Source organism: Hemitrygon akajei, chromosome 24 (genome assembly GCF_048418815.1).
Source record: "Hemitrygon akajei chromosome 24, sHemAka1.3, whole genome shotgun sequence".
NCBI lineage: Eukaryota > Metazoa > Chordata > Chondrichthyes > Myliobatiformes > Dasyatidae > Hemitrygon > Hemitrygon akajei.
In genome coordinates this window covers 56,777,576-56,799,950 of record NC_133147.1, presented here as the reverse complement: position 1 = coordinate 56,799,950, position 22,375 = coordinate 56,777,576, and the positions used below count along the sequence as shown (strand labels likewise).

The 22,375-nt window shown below is 41.6% G+C and overlaps 1 protein-coding gene across 1 annotated transcript; it reads left to right on the top strand.

Annotated features, from left to right (window-relative positions):
* Positions 1–8,605: 8,605 nt before the first annotated feature.
* Positions 8,606–22,076, top strand: LOC140715761 (uncharacterized). Its single transcript, XM_073028132.1, has 6 exons — positions 8,606–8,660; positions 9,388–9,420; positions 14,179–14,472; positions 17,245–17,538; positions 20,538–20,831; positions 22,018–22,076. The coding sequence occupies exons 1-6, from the start codon at positions 8,606–8,608 to the stop codon at positions 22,074–22,076; spliced, it is 1,029 nt and encodes a 342-aa protein (XP_072884233.1).
* The last annotated feature ends 299 nt before the right edge of the window (positions 22,077–22,375 follow it).

Sequence of the window (22,375 nt, the reverse complement as noted above, 5' to 3'; positions counted from 1 at the left end):
GCCGTGCGTGGCAACAAATTCTACAAATTTATCACAATCTCACTAAAGTTAATTATCCGCTTCTCTGTTTTAAGTGGATGTCCTGCAATCTTGAATTTGTGCCCTCTTGACATGGACTCCCCTATAATGGGAAATAACTTTGCCATATATCATCTATTTAGGCCTTTAATATTCGGAATTTTTCTATGAGATCCCCCTCATTCTCCTGAACTCCAGGGACTACAGCTCAAGAGCTGTCAGACGTTCCTCATACTGTAACCCTTTCATTCTTCAAAGCATTCTCCTGAATCTTCTCTGAACCCTGCCCAATGTCAGTATATCCATTCTAAAATAAGGAACCCAAAACTACACGCAATACTCCAACTGTGGTCTCACGAGTGGCTGTTGAGCCTCAAAATCCCTACTCTTATATTTTATACCTCTATAAATGAATGCCAACTTTGCATTCGCCTTCTTCATCAGCGACTATACGTGAATTTACCTTTAGGCTATCCTACACAAGGACTCCCAAGACCCTTTACACCTCTACGTTTTGAATTCTCTCTCTATCTAAATAACAGACTACCCGTTTATTTCTTCCACCAATCTATATGGCCTTAGACTTTCCAAACTGTATTTCATTTGCCAGTTCTTTGCCCATTCCCCTAAAATATTGATGTCTCTCTGCAGGCTCTCTGTTTCCTCAGTACCATCCGCTCCTCCACCTATCTTTGTATCATCCACAAATCCATTAATCCCATAGTCCAAATCATTATGATACATCGTAAAAAGCAGCGGTCCCAACACCAATCCCTGTGGAACTCCACTGGTAACCGACAGCCAGCCAGAATAGGATCCCTTTATTCCCACTCTCTGCTTCTGCTGAACAACCAATTCTCGACCTATGCTATTAACTTTCCTGTAATTTCACGGGTTCTTATCTTGCTAAACAACCTACTGTGAGGCACCCTTCTTAATTAGCGGAGTAACATTTGCAATTTTCCAGTCTTCCGGTAAAATGCCAGAATCAATCAGCTCTTGAGAGATCATGTTTAATGCCTCCGCAATGTTCAATTCTCGGAGATTTATGCACACTCTTACAATTAAGCTTCCTGAACACCTTCTCAGTCCTAATTTTCACTGTACAAACTTCACTTCCCCGGCACTCTTGAGTGTCCAGTACACTGCAGATGTCTTCCACTGTGAAGACTGATGCAAAATACACATTCAGTTCCTTTGCCATCTCTGCGTTTCTCCAGCGTTATTTTCTATTGGTCCTATATCTACTCTCAACTCTCTTTTACCCTTTATATAAAAAAGATTTTAGTACCTTCGTCGATATCAGTCAGCAGCTTCCTTCCATAATCCATCTTTGCCTTCCTACTGATCTTTTTAAGTTCCTTCTCCAAGATTTTAAAAGCTTCCCAATCCTCTATCTGACTACTAGCATTGGCTTCATTGTATGTTCTCTCTTTTGCTTTTACTTTGGCTCTGACTTCACTTCTCAAACATGGTAGTGTCCTTCTTGCATTCGAAATTTTATTAGTATTTGGAATATATCTGTCCTGCATTTCCCGTATTTTTCGCAGAAACTCCAGCCATTTCTGTTCTTCTATTTTTCCTGCTATTGTCCCTTTACAGCCTACCTTGGCCAGTTCCCCTCTCATGCCATTGCATGTGATGTGGACCTGTAAGTACCTAGGTGTGCACCTGGTTTACAGACCTGAGTGAAGCACCAATACTGTGTGCAGGAAGGGCCAGAGTTGCCTCTACTTCCTGAGGAGATGGGGATCCTTTGGAGTATGCAAGTAGCTCCTTCCCATATTCTACCCGCCTACTGTTGACAGTACAATCTTCTATGTGTGGTGCTTTGGGGCAATGACATCAACATTTGTGATACCAACAGGCTCAACAAGCGGATCAGTAAAGCTGGCTCTGTTACAGGAGTCAAATTGACACGCTGGAGCCTGTGGAAGAACAATGGACCCTAAGACAAATCCTAGCAAATCTGGATAATGTTTCTCAACTTCTGCATGCCACTTTGACTGAACAGAGTGCCATCTTTATTAATAGACTGCTACAACTTTCATGCTCCAAAGAGCGCTATGAGATCACCTCTTAGGGTCGATAATGAGTCAACCTATAGCAGAGGAAGTGATGATTTACCTCCTGTTAGAATGCTTGAGGTAACTTTTTTATTATTTTTAATTGTCTTCTAATATTTCTATATATCTGTGCACTTGTAATGTTACTGTCACACTGTTATTTTCTTTGGGGACAATTGTATATCCATCTATTACAACAGAGATCAGGAGCAATTTCATTAACAACAGAATGGCAGCTCTGTAGAATTCATTGCTTGACGTAGTTGAGGCGTCCATAATATTGGGTACATTTAAATTGCATGTTGATTGGTTCTTGCCCAGTAACTAAATTAAAGGTTCCCCGAAGAAAGTAGAAGGATGGGTTTAAGAGGTATTATAAAACACCCCGGATGGGATGGTGGAGCAGATTCAATGCGCCGATTTGCCTAATTCTGCTCCCACGTGGTCTGTCCTAGGTCACGTGTTCCTTTCAGCTCCGCCCTTCTGCAGTCATATTCTTAACAAATCCTGGAAGTAACAGCAGTCTCAGAATCTTCTCCGCGCAGAACGCTGATGTGCCCAAGCGGTACAAAACAGATCATGATCACCGCCACTTTGTTGCTGTTATCTGGTGAGTCGTGAAACTATCTATATTTGAACGAATATATTCAGTACCGGCAACTTACCCTGACAGCCGGAGTGTGCAGGCTAAAATGTTCCGCGTAAGCTACCGTACTGCCTCAAACTATGGAAATAACTAACATGTCGATACAAATTTATGGAATTCCTCCAACTGCTGTCCCGCGAGCAGGCATTTAAACGCTGTTAGGTTTTTTTCTGCAATATTGATAAGTTGACCTGCTTCATTTTTACTTTGCTCGTCTACACCCGCATCGCTGTTCTTTGGCAATTTGTGTTTCTGTACTGAATTTTAAAAACTACTTTTTGCTACAAGAGGAAATACTGAGGGATGTTTAGCGACGAAACTAAATTCCAAAATATGGGTTGAAAAATTTTCCACTGTACAATCGATAGCCTATTGCTTTTGATGGTAGAAAATGTGCATGCATGGAGTTCAAAGAGGAAGAAATGATGCAAGATGTTTCCCAGTGTCGGCGGATAGTTTACTCTATATTTAGCTGTGTTCTATCTAATATCGTACCTTGTGGGGACAAGTTCCTCTTTCTCTGAGTTACTGTTATTTTCAGTTAATACTGCCTCTTTACTTTATGACATCAAGCACCTTTAACGCTGTATCAGAAACAATCATTTTCACAATGCGTATATTATTCATGACGTTAATATTTATTCGGTTTAACTCCTTAAAAGCATAATCTTGTAGCTTCATTTAAACATGTTACATTACTGCTGCTCTTTCTACTGCAAATTCATTTTCTGCCCCGTGCATCCTCCACCTCCATTATTCAGTTGCTTTCAGTAAATTACACTGCAAAATGTGTGCATTTGTTTTACTTTGCTAACAAATTGCTGAAATATACACTTGCCCCAGTTCATCCGGCATGATGTGTATCTGAGCTCAAGCCGCATTTCCTCTTCAACACTTTGTTTTCTTACAACAACGACTACAAAAATTCTGCTAGCCTCTCCATTGTCTAACTTACCTTATTTTGACTTATGTTCTCGGCATGTCTCATGAAAAATGCCGGGAATACTATATATACACTGGCATGCAAAAGTTTGTGCACCCCGGTTAAAATATCTGTTACTTTGAATAGCTAAGCGAATAAAAGATGAACTGATTTCCAAAAGGCATAAAATTAAAGATGACACATTTCTTTAATATTTTAAGCAAGAAACTTTTTTTTATTTCCATCTTTTACCGTTTCAAAATAACAAAAAAGGAAAAGGACCCGAAGCAAAAGTTTGGGCCCCTGCATGGCAGTATTTAGTAACACCCCCTTTGGCAAGTATTTTTTGTAGCCAGCTAAGAGTCTTTCAATTCTTGTTTGGGTGATTTTCGCACATTCTTCCTTGCAAAAGGCTTCTAGCTCCTTGAGACTCTTGGGCAGTCTTGCATGCACTACTTTTCTGAGGTCAATCAACAGATTTCTAATGATGTTTCGGTCAGGGGACAGTGAGGGCCATGGCAAAATCTTCAGTTTGCGACTTTTGATGTAGTCCTTTGTGGATTTTGATGTGTGTTTAGGATCATTATCCTGTTGTGGAAGCCATTCTCTTCTACGGCTTTTTTTTTACAGACGGTGTGATGTTTGCTTCCAGAATTTACTGGTATTTAATTGAATTCATTCTTCCCTCTCCCACTAAATGTTCCCTGTGCCACTGGCTGTAATACAAGCCCAAAGCATTATCAATCCACCCCTGTGCTCAACAGTTGGAGAAGGGTTTCTTTTCATGAAGTCCTGCACCCTTTTCTCTCCAAGCATTACTTTGCTCATTGCTGCCAAACAGTTCTATTTTAATTCCATCAGTCCACAGGACGTGTTTCCAAAATGCATCAGGTTTGTTTAGATGTTCCTTTGAATCTTTTGAATAGAAACTTTTGGCCTTAATGAGCAAAGGTATGTTTGGAGAAAAAAGGGTACAGAAATTCATGAAAAGAACTTCTCTCCAACTGTTAAGCACGTGGGTGGATCGATCATCTTTTGGGCTTATGTTGCATCTAATGGCATGGAGAACATTTACTGACAGACGGAAGAATGAATTCAATTAAAAACCAGAAAATTTGGAAGCAAACGTCATACCATCTGTAAAAATGCCAGAAATGAAAAGAGGAGGGTTTCTAATGATCCTAAACACACCTCAAAATCCACAAAGAACTACCTCAAGAGGCGCAAGCTGAAGGTTTTGCCATGGCCCCCACAGTCCCCTGACCTAAACATCATCGAGAATCTGTGGATAGACCTCAGAAGAGTAGTGCATGAAAAATGGCCTAAGAATCTCACAGAACTAGAAGCCTTTTTCAAGGAAGAATGGGCGAAAATCCCCCAAATAAGAATTGAAAGACTCTTAGCTGGCTATAAAAAGCGTTTGCAAGCTGTGATACTTGCCAAAAGGTGTGTTACTAAGTACTGCCATGCAGGATGCCCAAACTTTTTCTTTGGGCCCTTTTCCTATTTTTTGTTCTTTTGAAATGGTAAAAGATGGAAATAAATACGTTTTCTTGCTTAAAATATTAAAGAAATGTGTCATAATGCATTTTGGAAATCTGTTCACCTTTTACTCGCTTAACTATTCACAGTAACAAAAATTTTGACCGGGGTGCCCACACTTTTCCATAACACTGTATATAGCGAAAATGCTAACAGTACATGGAGGATTGCTTTCGAAGTTCAACGTCGAGCGAATGTACACCTGCCGGGATAAAGGAGGATGGGAACTTGGAAGTGTGAAAGACTCCCTTCTGGAAGAAATGCCAAACATCTGTGAAGATGTCAGGAAACTGGCATCGATGGACGACCAGCTAGGAGAATAACTCAGACAGCAGGCAGGGGACATGTGTGTAATTGAAGAGAGCCAGAGGATCAGAGGCCATGGCAGGAAAAACCACTGCACGTGATGTACAATCGCTAGATACCAGAGGTGGCTGACATAAGAAATTCCTACCAATGACTGGAAATGGCAGACTGAGGGTAGAACTGAGACGCTGCTTATGGCTGCACAAGAACAGGCGCTGAGCACAGCAACATTAGAAGCAGAAGTCTTTCACTCCAGACAAGACCCAAGATGCAGACTGTGCAAGGAATCCGCGGAAACCATCCAGCAGGTAGTAGCAGGATGCAAGATGCAGGCAGGGACAACATTCACCGAGCAGCAGAATCAAGTTACAGGAAGTGGACACTCCCAAATCCAAATAGCAAACACCCGAGAATGTAGTGGAGATTGACAAATCTAAGTGGGTGTGGGACTTTCAAACACCGACTGATAAACAGGTACTGGGAACAGAAGAAAGCAATAGTAATAGACATGCCAATCCCGAATGATAGTAACATCAGGACGAAAGAATGTGAGAACTTGGAGAAATACCAGAGGTTGAAAGAGCAGACAGAAAGAGTGTGGAAGGTTATAGCCAGAGTAACACCGGTGGTGAGAGAAGCACTTGGAGCTGTGCCACCTGGACAAGGAGAGTCTTTCCATCAAGTCCCGGAAACAGTATCTGAGATCTCGGTCCAGAAGAGAGCACTACTGGGAACAGCAAGGATACTGCGCCGAACCCTCAAGGTCCCCGGCTTCTGGTAAAGGACCCAAGATGGAGAGAAAAGTGCACATGAACTCCACCAATAAGGGGTAAGAAAATATTTTAAAAAACGAATTCTAAAATAGTTCGGTTTCCAGATTATTGCAATTCTCTACTGCATCACCAGAAATAGACGCATCGGAAATTTTTGTTTAAAAAAGTAAAACTATTGCTTTGATAGTTTGTTGATACAGTTGTAATTCTGCAGAATGGGTATTAACGTGATTATTGACAAATCAAACTGTGGAAACGACGCAGTCACGATCAACCGATCAGTGGTTCATAGACGGAAGTCAGTAGAGCATAGAAATAAAGTCCAGCAAACAGCAGATCCCGGTTACTGGAGCTGCGATAACATCGTCGCAGAGGTCAAATTTACAGAAAAATTGTCAGAAACAATTACTGACTCCACGTTCAGTTCTGTGAAATGAGCACTGTTAGTCGGAAGCAATTGTGTGCAACAACCTCCTCTTGTGACCAGCAATTTACACAGTGACGAACATACATTAAATACAGAGACCGGATATTTCTGAAAATAGTTTTCCGTTGATTGTTCTGTGAAACCTTTTTGCGACGGCGCGGTCTTCTTTGCATCAGAACTTGACTGAGATAAAGCCACTGATTGCCGTTATCATAGCTTTCTAGATTAACGCTACAGGTTAAAACTATCAGTTGAACGCTTTATTTTTTTCATTAAAATTTTACCGTTGTTTTTTTTTTCTTTCCTGTGTATCATCCAGAAGATTTATGTGACACTACAGAACACATGGAATATCTCTAAGAGATTTGGTATACCCTAAAACGCATCTAAACTCACTTCCTTACTGTGTCTGCAAAGGCGCCTCACCGAGAGATAGACAGGCAGAGGGGTGAGAACCCAGGATGCTTTAGAAAACATAGTGTCACACCGACCTACTGAAATAATCAGTTATCTTTTAGACAACGAACAACTTATTTCCATTCAGAATACCAGATGCTCCCGTAATTTTCAACAAAACTAAATCCTTTCATGGATAAAGTGATTTTGGATGACAGGGATGAGAAGAAATGAAGAGGAAACAAAAGAAGAGAGAAAGATGAAAATAGCGAAAGAACGAAGAGCAAAAAAGGAAGTGAGAAAGAAATGAAGTATGAGAGAAAGAATGAAAAGAAGAAACAGAGAGACTGAGGCAGACAAAAGAACGAAATTCAAGAAAGGAAGGAAGAAAGACAGGTTGATAGATGCAATGAAGAGAAAGAGAATCTGTCGTGCGAAAAGGATGAGGTTAGAGAAAATTAATCTGCCCTCAGCGTCTAGTTGCAACATTTTCAGACGCACAACAATTTCACGAGAGGCAGCAAACTTACTCCCAGGGCTATAAATCATTTGCTATCAAATCATCCACTTTCAATGTCAATCATTACTTTTACTTCCCTGTTTCCTGTAGATGAGTCACGCGATCATGCACTGCTGAAACGAGCCTCAGAAATTGGAAAAGTAATATCCAACAGTCACTTGCACAAATGATTTTTTCTAAATCTTTGCATATAACCTCTTCAATATCTTCGACATTACTAATTGAAGGAGGTATTTTCACAGAACGGGGAAGAAAAATGTAGCTAATAATGACAATGCTGAAGCTCTACAATAGTTACTTGTTAAACTTCTGCATTTAACATTTGTTGCGAAATGTGGGATTAACTAATATGCCCGCATTCGAATTTAGTGCTTCTAAGAAAAAGTAACGTTTCAACAAGTACTCCCACCCCTGTTTAAACCAATGTACCGCCTTACTGTCAATCTGGTTAACACTTTGCTTTCCTCTCCTCACTTCGCCGTTTCACTTGCTCCAGCTCTCTCTCAGAGCAAACAGATCCGTGCATAATTTTATCCAGCATGTTTAAATGCAAGGAAGGTTGGCTGCAAGGAAGGATGACGGTGTGAGAAGAAACGCTTTCGCTCTCACAGTCCAAACGGATATAATTACTCCAAAGAAATTGAAGTAAATATTTGCTACGTTTCGTGCAAATACAAATGTGCTTCAGATAGTCCTCGTTTAGTCCACATCACGTGATGAGGCTTTTCAAACAAAATTTATTCAGGTTGCTGAACCTTAATTAAACAGAGAGATAGAGAAGTAAGTAGATAAATGGACAGACGGATAGATGGTTACGTAGGTAGAGAGTGAGAGATGGTTAGATAGATAGACAGGCAGATAGATAGGTAGACAGAGAGAGAGAGATGGCGAGGTAGATAGATAGACAAATAGAAAGATAGTTAGAAAGATAGATAAATAGGTTGATTGTTCGACAGACAGACAAACAGAGAGACAGACAGATGGAAGATATGATTGGTAGCTCGGGTTGCTCTTTGATTGTAACGTTTTACGACGAGCCTGGAGGTCAGGTCAAAAACGTTTTGTTACCAGACTGTCGCGCTACCCGCTGGTCTCCTCTGAGTCCCGGCCAACCAAATAACTGAGTAAAATCTGGCTGGATAGAAATGTAGATAGATAGATAGATTGATAGATAGATATGGAAAGAGACTTTTAATGTGTACAGGTTATATACGCCATGACCGAACTCTCCTTCCCATAAATGGTGCAAATTGGCTTTGTATCTGCACTCGGCACAATGACAATAAAGTTGAATCTAATCTAAATTATCAGTTACATCGCTTGGAAATACTGGGAATCTTTGTGTTTTTAGTATTTGCTTAATCTGCAGGCAACGATGTGATTCGATTGACCATGATCGTGTGTATATTTTGTTTTTGTGTCTGTTCGCGACTTTTATTTATTATGTTAGCAGATGATCAGATCCAGATATTTACATAATGGCGTGGTTACGGTGAAATTGTATCTTTGAGATACGAGTGGGGTCATGGAATAACTAAATGACTCCATACACGCACTGGTCGTTCTGTTTCCATCATGATTCTGTTTTTTGGGGCGAAGAATCTCCAGCAGAGCGAGTGCCTGATTGACAGACATCAACGTTTTAAAGCTGCTGTTTGATCAGATGGGGAGGACTGTGAATCGCGATTGTGAGAAGAGGGCACTGCCAATAGGAAGTTACGGCAGGTATGATGTGCAATTGATGTAATATATTATAACTTTCTATTTGCAGTGGTCGTGAAGGCCCAGGGAGAAAATGATCTAGGTGAGTGATAAACGCTATTAATTGTTCTATCTTGCCGTTTCTTCGACGTATTATGTGATCAAACCTAAATATCTGCTGTCTCTAATTTTTCTACGGCTCTGATATGGTTAATGCAAACCTACTGCTATCAAGAGCAAGCATCACGGGCAACTGCTGTTCCTTCACTGAGTTCATGGAAATGATATTTTAGGGAAATAAGGAGGAAAGATTATAAGATAGCATTACAGATGCAGAGTGCATTCTTAAGGAGAAATTGTTAATAAGGATCAATGTGAAAGATCAGATTGGACACAAAATTTTCTCAACATTGGAAAATAGAGGTTATAATTCCAAAGTTCCATATAAAGGAATTTCTGCAATAATTTAATTCTGAGCATGCCAGGGTAATGAACGCAAATGCTGCTATAGAACCCATCAACGGCACGAGAAGAGGAATGTATAGTGTACATTGGAACCTGTGCAGTCTAAATCCTTAGCATATGTGCTTTACCCAATCCCCCCCAAAAAAAAAACGAATTCTAGCCAACTTGTAAAAGGTAACATGCATCAGCTATGAAATATAAGATGTCTAAAGGAAACTGAAATTGCATAAAATTATGTGGGCTTTGTTACTCACAGGGTAGAGTTCAAGATAAACATCTTAAAAGTCCTAGGCAAGAATAATCCCAAAACCGACGCAAGTGACAGAATCGGACATGAAAGGCCGATACCGCGCCATATCGCTAAATACATTATAGACAGATGGGAGAGGCCTGGAGAAAAAATCTGATAGGGGAGGAGAGTGGACTATGTGTTAAATGGAAGAAGGCGGGACATCACGGAATGTGATAGACATGTGACAGCAAGAGGTAAGAGGCTGGAGTGAGGAATTGAAGAAGGAGAATGGCGGAAAAATGTTACAGGAAGTTGCAGAAATTGCTGTCCATGCCAACAATTTGGTAAATTATGATAATAATACAATAAATGTTATAGATTATTTCTTGAATGCCGGAGTTCTATCTTGCTGTTTGGTCGGTGTTACTCGATCAAACGAACATTATCTGGTGTCTCAATTTTTCCACGGCTCTGATATGATTCACATAAACCTGGAGCTATCAAGAGTAAACCACAGGGAGAACTGCTATCCCTGGTTCAGTTCATGGAAATGGCTTTTCAGGGAGATAAAATAGATAGAATATAAGATAGTGTAGATGAAGAGTGCATTAATTTCGGAGAGATTGTTTGAAAAGGTCAATAAGAAGAATCAAATTGGACACAGGGTTTTCCCAGCAATCGGCAGCAGAGGTTACAAATTCACAGGTACATACAAAGGAATTTCCACAATAAATTCCATTCTAAACATAATCAACAGAAATTCTGATATAGGACCCATCTATGTCACACAAAGAGAAATGTATAAGGTTACATTGGAACACGTGCAGTCTACATTCTTAGGATATGTGTTTTATATCAACTCAAAAGAAACCAAATTCTCTACAAATTGTAAAAGGGAACAGACGTCTGCTATGCAATGTATGATCTCTAAAGGGTGTTGAAATTGCATTAACTGATCAGGTGTTTATTATTCACAGGGTGGAGTTGAATATAAACATTTAAATATCCTAGGCAAGATCAACCTCAGAGGGGACGCCTGTTGCAATATCATAGCAGCTGTAAGTGTCAGACGGGACTACTCAGCGCCGTATTGCTAATTAAATTACAGATAGATGGAAAAAAGAAAGGCTGGAGAAAAAGGAACCTCGTACTGGAGGACTGTGGACTATGGCAGAAAAAGGAGGAGGGACATCATGGGGTGGTGTTAGACAAGAGGTAAGAGGCTAGAGTGAGGAATTAAAGAAAAGGGGTGGGAAAAGGCGAGATAATGATACAGTAAGTTGCTGAAATCGATGTTCATGCCATCAGTTTCGATAATTATGATAACAAAACAACTGACGTTGTGATAATATTCCATTCAGCAGCACAGAATGGTTGCACGTTGCCACAACAGTTAAGCAGCTATCCGTGGCACAGGTTCTCAACATTAGGATGAATTTTGCGTATTGACGCCTGCACTTGGTAGAGTATATCTTAGGCGACGGATATCATCTAATGATGACTTTCTTTTGATTTTCTTTTAGAAAACTTGATTTTGTGTCATCTGTGCGCAGTATGAATTCTTTTTTTATATAGCTGTGATCTTTCAAACTTACTTATATCTGTCCTGTAGGGGAACAAAAGTGCACACTACTCTACAAATTAGCACTCAGCAATGTCTTATGCACCTTCAGTATAAGATCCCATATCAAGTGCTTAGTTTGATTTATGAAGACAAATATGCCAAAACCTTATTTTTCTGATAGTATCAATCTGTGACACTACTTGAAGTGAATTATGTACGGTGATCCCTATACATCTTTGCTCTATCGCACTCATCAGTTCCCAACCATTCACCTACCTTGGCTGGTGCTATCGAATGGCAACAACTTGCAATTTTCTGCACCATCTTCCATCTGATCCAGATCCCGTTGCAAGCCATGAAGTTGATGCCATCTGTATGTATCTCCTTGGTAAATACAGTGCAAAAAATTGATTTGAGATCTCCACCAGCTCTTTTGGTGCCACGCATGGAATACCATACTGATCTTCCAGAGGACAAGTTTTGTCACTTGCAATTGTTTCGCTCTGATCATACCTGTTAAAGCTCTCAGGATTCTTTGTCACCACGTCTGCTAAAGAAAGCCGATGAATCAATATATTTTGTTTATCCACACTAGTTTCCTTTCCCTGCATCTATTATCGTTACCGTTTATTCTGACAAGCACGTACAGGCTTTTCCCTCTCTAGTTTTCACTTCTGCAGACATCCAACTTCCCAAATACACTTTTGCCGGGAAACTGCCTGTCCCAATCCACTCTTGCCAGATCCTTTCTGATACCAAAATAATTGGCCTTTCACTAATTTAGGATCTCGACCTAGTAGATAGCACCAGGCCTATCTATTTTCCAGATTTACTCTGAAACTGATGCATTATGCTCACTAGATGCAAACTGTTACCCTGCACAGACTTCTGTCACCTGCCATATCTAATTTCCTTATGGCAGACTAAGTATTGCAGAGTGTCTCCTTGAGGCTTTTAAGCATTGATTCAGGTGTCATTCCTGAACGTATTTCACAAACTGTCTCCCATCCAGTCATTTTACGGAACGGGATTCCCAGCAAATATGTGGAAAGTTACAATCCTATCCTATAACAACCCTATTTCCTGCAACAATCTGCAATCTTTCTACAAATTTGTTCTTCTAAATTGCTCAGACTGTTGTGGGGGGGGGGGGTCTATCATATCACCCTGTCAACGTGGTTATATCTTTCTTATTCCTAAGCTCCACCCATAAAGCCTCACTAAACAAGTTCTCCAGTCTGTCCTTACAGCACTGCTGTGACATTTCCTCAGACTAGAAACACCACCCCTGATCCTTCAAACGCTCACGCTCTGCTGTGTCCAAAATAACCGAAGCTCGGAATGTAGAGTTTCCAGTCTTGCAACCAAGTTTCACTAATAGCTACAATATCAAAGATCCAGCTGTTGTTCTATGTCCAGAGCACATCTGTCTTTCGTACGACACTTATTTCATGGATATACTGTTTATGTAGCTCAGGGCGTAAGTGCACCATGCTCAACATTTTGATTCCTGACTTTGTCTAAGGTACTAACAACATCTAACTCCACAACCTTTCCACTAACTGTTCTCACACGTAGTTCCCATTCACCGCAATCTCTAGGATCATCCTCACCAACGCACTGCCCCCAGCACTGTGCAGCACGAGCAAAACATTCCGATGGGATATTAGTCCCAACCAGCTCAGCTGCAAACCGTCTCTTCTGTACAGGTCTCATCTTCGATGGTAAGGAGCCCAATGAACCAAACATCTCATGCTCTTCCTCCTGTACCAAATCGTCGGCCACATGTTAAAATGAAAATTCCTCTTATTTCTGCCATCACTAAAACATGGCACGAGCAGCAATCGTGCAGGACTGTCAGTACCTCCTTCTGAACTCCCTATTTTTTCTGTTTCCCCTTCAGCTGTCAGCTTGTGGTTTTGTATTGCCATCTGCTTCTGTCCCACTCATGCGCTATTCCAGCCCCTGTATTGCAGAGTACTCCATCTCTCATCTGTTTCTCATTATTACTTGTATTCCTGCCACCTGGGTCTCATTGTGCTCCACCTATAATCTGTCTCTCTGTTTATTTCTCGGTGTATTTTAGTCCTGTCTTTTCACCTGTTTGTTGTCAGATTGTGCCAGTGAGTTTTCCTGAGACATTCCAGCATTGATATCTGAACTCTGTCCGTCTCAATATCGACTCTGTCCATTGCCCGATTCTGGATTTCGCTGGAATTTTTAGTCTCCAACTGAACATTGACGCCGACTTTGTTGCCCCCACCCCCCGGATTTGCCACTCTGTAAATATCATAGTGTGTGGTCTGTGGTTGGATCTCTGCTTCAGCTTCCTGACAAAGCAATAACTCTGGAGGTGCAATCATTTAACTTAGCAAAGCTTTCTTGTGGATCATTCATTCAAGCGTACAGACATACGGCACTTATTGCCTGCAGGAAATTCTATTTCTGCAAACACATCTTCAGAGGGGGCGTGTTATATAATGGTAATTATGCATGAGAAATATATAGTTGCACACAACGAGCTTTGCCCGGGAGCTAATGAGAATATTGATTACGTATCTTGTGCACAGTCTGAATCAAATCATTTTCTTTCTTTGCAGCTCGGCCACAAAAACCTCGAATATCAAATAACCGACCTGACATGGTCTATTTGTCAGATGAGTCGGTTGTACTTACTTGTCAGACAACTGATCAGGAATATTCCGGTGACACCTTTCGCTTGTACAACGATGGATACCTATTAAATGAAGAGCTTTCATACCGAAACAGCGCAACGTTCACCATCTCAAACGGAGGAGTTGCTCCGAGGGATTATTACTGTGATTACACGCGCAAGCTGTCCGGTAGAAGCATATCATCACCAGAAAGCGACAGAATAAAGATAACGGTCGTGGGTGAGTTGTTTAATTTGTTCTCCCGTTCAACCAGGTGATATATGCTCGCGATTAGAACAATAATATTACGACTGAGAGGTCTAGCCTGCGGTACAGCAAACAAAATTTACATTCAGACCCACCTTGGTTTGATGCTTGTGTATTCTGGTCAATTATACGTCTTCCTTCAATCTTCCCATTTCCCCTCGTCAGTCACGGTTTTTGCAGACATTCGGACATGATGGACACAATTGAAATTTCGATGTTCAAAGTAAGTTCATAATTGAAGTAAATATATGTCACCATATCCAATCCTGTGGTACACGTTCTTGCGAGCACATTCAAAGAATCCACAGTAGAATTTCAACCATAATAGAATCAATGACCGACCATACCAATGTGGATGCTGAATCAGTGTGCAAAAGACAACGAATTCCAAATACAAAAAGAGAAATAATACAAATAATACAAACGATGTATCTTAACAACATGAGATGAAGAGTCATTGAAAGCGAGTTGATAGCTTGTGGGTATATTCCAAGGGCGGGGCAAATGACGTTGAGGGAAGATGTTCCCTTAAGTTCAAGAGGCTGATGATTGAAGGGTAGTAACTGTTCCTGAAGATAGTGGTGTGAATTCTGAGGGTGCTGTACATTCTTCCTGATTATGCAGCGAGAAGAACGTAAGTGCTGGATAGTGGCATCCCTGATGATTGATGCTGATTTCCTGCCATAATTCTTCGTGCAGGTATGTTTTGTGGTGTTGAAGGCTTTACCTGTGATAGACTGGGATATCCAATCCTTTTTCTAGGATGTTCCGTTCAAGGTTGTCCGTGATTTCGGTGAGCTGGGATAGAGTCAGCAGTCAGTCAATAAACGCTCCACTACGCATGTACTGAAACTCGGCAAAGTTGTAGATGAAATGCCCAATCCTTGAGAATTCAAAAAGAAGCAGAGGTGCTGCAGTGATTTCTTGGTCAGTAAAGTTACGTGTTAGGCCCAGAACAGTTGGTCTCCTCTGAAGGAATAACACCGAGCAATGAAACAATGCTGTCCCTTTGCACCTTTGATTGTCAGATGATGTCTGGTTCATAGATCTCTGCTTTCCTCCTTCTGTAATAGTTTGTTGTTATGGCACGCCTCAAGAATATTTTCAATCCCTCTCCTGTATGCTAATTCTTCCAGTCCATCCCACTCCCCTGCTTACACTCTCTGCTCTTTGATGCCTTGGCTAATCAAGAACTTTTGTATCACGGCCTTAAATGCACCCAATGACTGGGCCTACATAGCTGCTCACGGCAACGAATTCCACTGATTTACCACCCTCTGATTAAACTAATTTCTCTGTATCTCAGTTCTTCAATCCTGACGTCATGCCCTCTTGTCCTATAATCCTCTGCCATGGGAAATAACTTCATCATATCTGATCTATTCAGGGCTTTTAACATTCGGAATATTTCTCTGAGATACCCCCTCATTCTCCTGAACCTCGGAATGTTCGGGAGAATGTTCAGGAGAAGCAACCGAAGCTCGGAATGCAGAGTTTCCAATCCTGCAGACAAGTTTCACTAATAGCTACAATATCAAACATCCAGCTGTTGTTCCATGCCCTGAGCACATCTGTCATTCGTACGACACTTATTTCATGGATATACTGTTTATGTAGCTCAGGGTGTAAGTGCACCATGCTCAACATTTTGATTCCTGACTTTGTCTAAGGTACTAACAACATCTAACTCCACAACCTTTCCACTAACTGTTCTCACACGTAGTTCCCATTCACCGCAATCTCTAGGATCATCCTCACCAACGCACTGCCCCCAGCACTGTGCAGCACGAGCAAAACATTCCGATGGGATATTAGTCCCAACCAGCTCAGCTGCAAACCGTCTCTTCTGTACAGGTCTCATCTTCGATGGTAAGGAGCCCAATGAACCAAACATCTCATGCTCTTCCTCCTGTACCAAATCGTCGGCCACATGTTAAAATGAAAATTCCTCTTATTTCTGCCATCACTAAAACATGGCACGAGCAGCAATCGTGCAGGACTGTCAGTACCTCCTTCTGAACTCCCTATTTTTTCTGTTTCCCCTTCAGCTGTCAGCTTGTGGTTTTGTATTGCCATCTGCTTCTGTCCCACTCATGCGCTATTCCAGCCCCTGTATTGCAGAGTACTCCATCTCTCATCTGTTTCTCATTATTACTTGTATTCCTGCCACCTGGGTCTCATTGTGCTCCACCTATAATCTGTCTCTCTGTTTATTTCTCGGTGTATTTTAGTCCTGTCTTTTCACCTGTTTGTTGTCAGATTGTGCCAGTGAGTTTTCCTGAGACATTCCAGCATTGATATCTGAACTCTGTCCGTCTCAATATCGACTCTGTCCATTGCCCGATTCTGGATTTCGCTGGAATTTTTAGTCTCCAACTGAAGTTTGAAGCCGACTTTGTTGCCCCCACCCCCTGGATTTGCTACTCTGTAAATATCATAGTGCGTGGTCTGTGGTTGAATCTCTGCTTCAGCTTCCTGACAAAGCAATAACTCTGGAGGTGCAATCATTTAACTTAGCAAAGCTTTCTTGTGGATCATTCATTCGAGCATACAGACATACGGCACTTATTGCCTCCAGGAAATTCTATTTCTGCAAATACATCTTCAGAGGGGGCGTGTCATATAATGGTAATTATGCATGAGAAATATGTAGTTGCACACAACGAGCTTTGCATGGGAGCTAATGAGAACATTGATTACGTATCTTGTGCACAGTCTGAATCAATTCATTTTCTTTCCTTGCAGCTCGGCCACAAAAACCTCAAATATCAAGTAACAGAGCTGATAAGGTCTATTTGTCAGATGAGTCGGTTGTACTTACTTGTCAGACAACTGATCAGGAGTATTCCAGTGACACCTTTCGCTTGTACAACGATGGACACCTAGTAAATGTAGAGCTTTCATACCAAAACAGCGCAACGTTCACCATCACAAACGGAGGAATTGCTCCGAGGGATTACTACTGTGATTACACGCGCACGGTGTCCGGTAGAAGCATATCATCACTAGAAAGCGACAGAATAAAGATAACGGTCGTGGGTGAGTTGTTTAATTTGTTCTCCAGTTCAACCAGGTGATATATGCGCGCGATTAGAACAATAATATTACGACTGAGAGGTCTAGCCTGTGGTACAGCAAACAAAATTTACATTCAGACCACACCTTGGTTTGATGCTTGTGTATTCTGGTCAATTATACGTCTTCCTTCAAGCTTCCCACTTCCCCTCGTGAATCACGGTTTTTGCAGACATTCGGACATGATGGACACAATTGAAATTTCGACGTTCAAAGTAAGTTCATTATTGAAGTAAATATATGTTACCATATCCAACCCTGCGGTTCACTTTCTTGCGAGCACACTCACCGAATCCACAGGAGAATATCAACCATAATAGAATCAATGAAAGACCATACCAATGTGGATGCTGAATCAGTGTGCAAAAGATAACGAATTCCAAATGCAAAAAGAAATAATACGATTAATACAAAATATGCCTCTCAAGAACATGAGATGAAGAGTCATAGAAAGCGAGTTGATAGCATGTGGGAATATTTCAAGGGCGGGGCAAGTGACGTTGAGGGAAGATGTTCACTTAGGTTCTAGAGGCTGATGATTGAAGGGTAGTAACTGTTTCTGAAGATAGTGGTGTGAATCCTGAGGGTCCTGTACATTCTTCCTGAATAAGCAGCGAGAAGAACGTAAGTGCTGGAGAGTGGCGTCCCTGATGATTGATGCTGATTTCCTGCGACAATTCTTCGTGCAGATACGTTTCGTGGTGCTGAAGGCTTCATCCGTGATAGACTGGGATATCCAATCCTTTTTCTAGGATGTTCCATTCAAGGATTTCCGTGATTTCGGTGAGCTGGAATGCAGTCAGCAGTCAGTCGATAAACGTTCCACTACACATGTACAGAAACTCGTCAAAGTTGTAGATGAAATGCCAAATCCTTGAGAATTCAAAAGGAAGTGGAGGTGCTGCAGTGCTTTCTTGGTCAGTAAAGTTACGTGTTAGGCCCAGAACAGTTGGTCTTCTCTGAAGGAATAACACTGAGCAATGAAACACTGCTGAACCTTTCGAACATTGACTGTCTGATGAGGTCTGCTTCATTGATGTCTGCTTTCCTCCTTCTGTAATAGTTTGTTGTTATGCACACCTCAGTCATGTTTTCAATCTCTCTCCTGTATGCTAATTCGTCACCACTTTTCATTCGCTCTAAGACAGTGGTCTCGTCAGTAAATTTGAATGAGACATTGAAGCTATGCGTAACCGTAGAGTCATAAATGTTAAGTGAGTCGAGCAGGGGGCTAAGCTCATAGTCTGGTGCTGCAGCTGTGTTAGACCATACGACAATAAGAAGTAGGGCAGAATTACGCCATTTTGCCTATCGCGTCTGCTCCGCCATTTAATAGTGGGCTGATCGAATTCTTCCAGTCCATCCCACTCCCCTGCTTACACTCTATACCCTTTGATGCCTTGGCTAATCAAGAATATTTCAATCACTGCCTTAAATGCACCCAATGACTGGGCCTACATAGCGGCTCACGGCAATGAATTCCACTGATTTACCAGCCTCTTTCTCCGCATGTCAGTTCTTCAATCCTGACGTCGTGCCTTCTTGTCCTATAATCCTCTGCCATGGGAAATAACTTTGTCATATCTGATCTGTTCATGCCTTTTAACTTTCGGAATATTTCTCTGGGATACCCCCTCATTCTCCTGAACCTCGGAATGTTCAGGAGAATATTGAGGAGAAGCAACCGAAGCTCGGAATGAAGAGTTTACAATCCTGCAGACAAGTTTCACTAATAGCTACAATATCAAACATCCAGCTGTTGTTCCATGCCCTGAGCACATCTGTCTTTCGTACAACACTTATTTGATGGACATCCTGTTTATGTAGCTCAGGGCGTTGGTGCACCATGCTCAACATTTTGATTCCTGACTTTGTCTGAGGTACTAACAACATCTAACTCCACAACATTTCCACTAACTGTTCTGGCATCGTAGTTCCCATTCACCGCAATCTCTAGGATCATCCTCACCAACACACTGCCCCCAGCCCCGTGCAGCACTAGCAGCACTTTCCGATGGGATAATAGTCCCCACCAGCTCAGCTGCAAACCGTCTCTTCTGTACAAGTCTCCCCTTCGGCGGTAAGGAGCCCAATGATCCAAACATCTGATGCTCTCTATCCTGTACCAAATCCTAGGGTCGTGTGAAACTGTAAAGTCTTCCTATATTTCTGCCTTCTCTAAAACCGGCACGAACAGCAATCGTGCAGGTCTGTCAGTACTTCCAGCTGAACACATTTTTTTTTCTTTTACCTTAGCTGTCAGCCTGTGGTTTTGTATGGCCTCATTCTTCTGTCCCCGCTCCTGCTCTCCTCCGGCCTCTCTATTACAGAATACTCCGTCTCTCATCTGTTTCTCATTATTACTTGTATTCCTGCCACCTGGGTCTCATTGAGCTGCACCTATCATCTGTCTCTCTGTTTATTTCTCAGTGTATTTCAGTCCTGCATTTTCACCTGTTTGTTGTCAGATTGTGCCAGTGAGTTTTCCTGAGACATTCCAGCATTGATATCTGAACTCTGTCCATCTCAATATCGACTCTGTCCATTGCCCGATTCTGGATTTCTCTGGCAATTTTAGTCTCCTCCTGAACTTTGAGGCCGACTTTGTTGCCCCCACCCCCCGGATTTGCTACTCTGTGAATATTATAGTGCGCACTGTACGTTGTCTGTGGTTGGATCTCTGCTTCAGCTTGCTGACAAGGCAATAACTCTGGAGGTGCAATCATTTAACTTAGCAAAGCTTTCTTGTGGATCATTCATTCAAGCGTACAGACATACGGCACTTATTGCCTCCAGGAAATTCTATTTCTGCAAATATATCTTCAGAAGGGGCGAGTTATATAATGGTAATTATGCATGAGAAATATGTAGTTACACACAACGAGTTTTGCACGGGAGCTAATGAGAACATTGATTACGTATCTTGTGCACAGTCTGAATCAATTCATTTTCCTTCCTTGCAGATCGGCCACAAAAACCTCAAATATCAAGTAACAGACCTGATAAGGTCTATGTGTCAGATGAGTCGGTTATACTTACTTGTCGGAAAACTGATCAGGAATATTACGGTGACACCTTTCGCTTGTACAACAATGGACACCTAGTAAAGGAAAAGCTGTCACTGCGAAACAGCGCGATGTTCACCATCGCAAACGGAGGAGTTGCTCCGTGGGATTACTCCTGTGATTACACACGCACAGTGTCCAGTAGAAGCATATCATCACCAGAAAGCAACAGAATAAAGATAATGGTCATGGGTGAGTTGTTTAATTTGTTCTCCAGTTCAACCAGGTGATATATACTCGCGATTAGAACAATAATATTATGACTGAGAGGTCTAGTCTATGGTACAGCAAACAAAATTTAATTCACAATCTCCTTGGTTTGACGCTTGTGTACTACGGCCAAGTATAGCTCTTCCTTCAATCTTCCCGTTTCCCCTCGTGAATCACATTTATTTTTGCAGACATTCTGACATGATGGGCACAATTGAAAGTTTGATGTTCAAAGTAAGTTCATTATTGAAGTAAATATATCTTACCATATCCAACCCTGTTGTGCACGTTCTTCCGAGCACGTTCGTAAAATCCACAGTAGAAAATCAACCATAATAGAGTCAATGAATGACCATACCAATGTGGATGCTGAATCAGTTTGCAAAAGATAACGAATTCCAAATGCAAAAAGAAATAATACGATTAATACAAAAGATGTATCTTAAGAACATGAGATTAAGAGTCATTGAAAGCGAGTTGATAGCTTGTGGGAATATTTCAACGGCGGGGCAAGTGACGTTGAGGGAAGATGTTCCCTTCAGTTCAAGAGGCGGATGTTTGAACAGTAGTAACTGTTCCTGAAGATAGTTGTGTGAATCCTGAAGGTGCTGTATATTCTTCCTGATTATGCAACGAGAAGAACATAAGTGCTGGATAGTGGCGTCCCTGTTGATTGATGCTGATTTCCTGTGACAATTCTTCATGCAGATATGTTTCATGGTGTTGAAGGCTTTACCCGTGATAGACTGGGATATCCAATCCTTTTTCTAGGATGTTCTGTTCAAGGTTGTCCGTCATTTCGTTGGGCTGGGATAGAGTCATCAGTCGGTCAATAACCGCTCCACTACACATGTACTGAAACTCGGCAAAGTTGTCGATGTAATGCCCAATCCTTAAGAATTCAAAAGGAAGTAGAGGTGCTGCAGTGCTTTCCTGGTCATTAGAGTTACGTGTTAGGCCCAGAACAGTTGGTCTCCTCTGAAGGAATAACACCGAGCAATGAAACAATGCTGTCCCTTTGCACCTTTGATTGCCAGATGAGGTCTGGTTCATAGATCTCGGCTTTCCTCCTTCTGTAATAGTTTGTTGTTATGGCACGCCTCAGGAATATTTTCAATCTCTCTACTGTATGCTAATTCATCACCACTTTTCATTCGCTCTACGACAGTGGTCTCGTCAGTAAACTTGAATGAGCCTTTGAAGCTGTGCATAACCGTACAGTCATAAATGTTAAGTAAATCGAGCAGGGGGCTAAGCTCATAGACTGGTGCTGCAGCTGTGTTAGACCATAAGACCGTAAGAAGTAGGGAAGAATTAGGCCATTCGGCCTATCAAGTCTGCTCCGCCATTTAATAATGGGCTGATCGAATTCTTCCAGTCCATCCCACTCCCCTGCTTACACCCTATATCCTTTGATGCCTTTGCAAATCAAGAACTCTTCAATCACGGCCTAAATACACCCAATGACTGTGCCTACATAGCTGCTCACAGCAAAAAATTCCCCTGATTAACCACGCTCTGAGTAA

Bases quoted from the DNA above. Each gene is read 5' to 3' on its own strand.
- LOC140715761 (XM_073028132.1), top strand. From the start codon at position 8,606: ATGATTGGTAGCTCGGGTTGCTCTTTGATTGTAACGTTTTACGACGAG. The intron at 14,473-17,244 runs GTGAGTTGTTTA...CTTTCCTTGCAG, and splicing joins AATAAAGATAACGGTCGTGG to CTCGGCCACAAAAACCTCAA. The intron at 20,832-22,017 runs GTGAGTTGTTTA...GCTCTACGACAG, and splicing joins AATAAAGATAATGGTCATGG to TGGTCTCGTCAGTAAACTTG.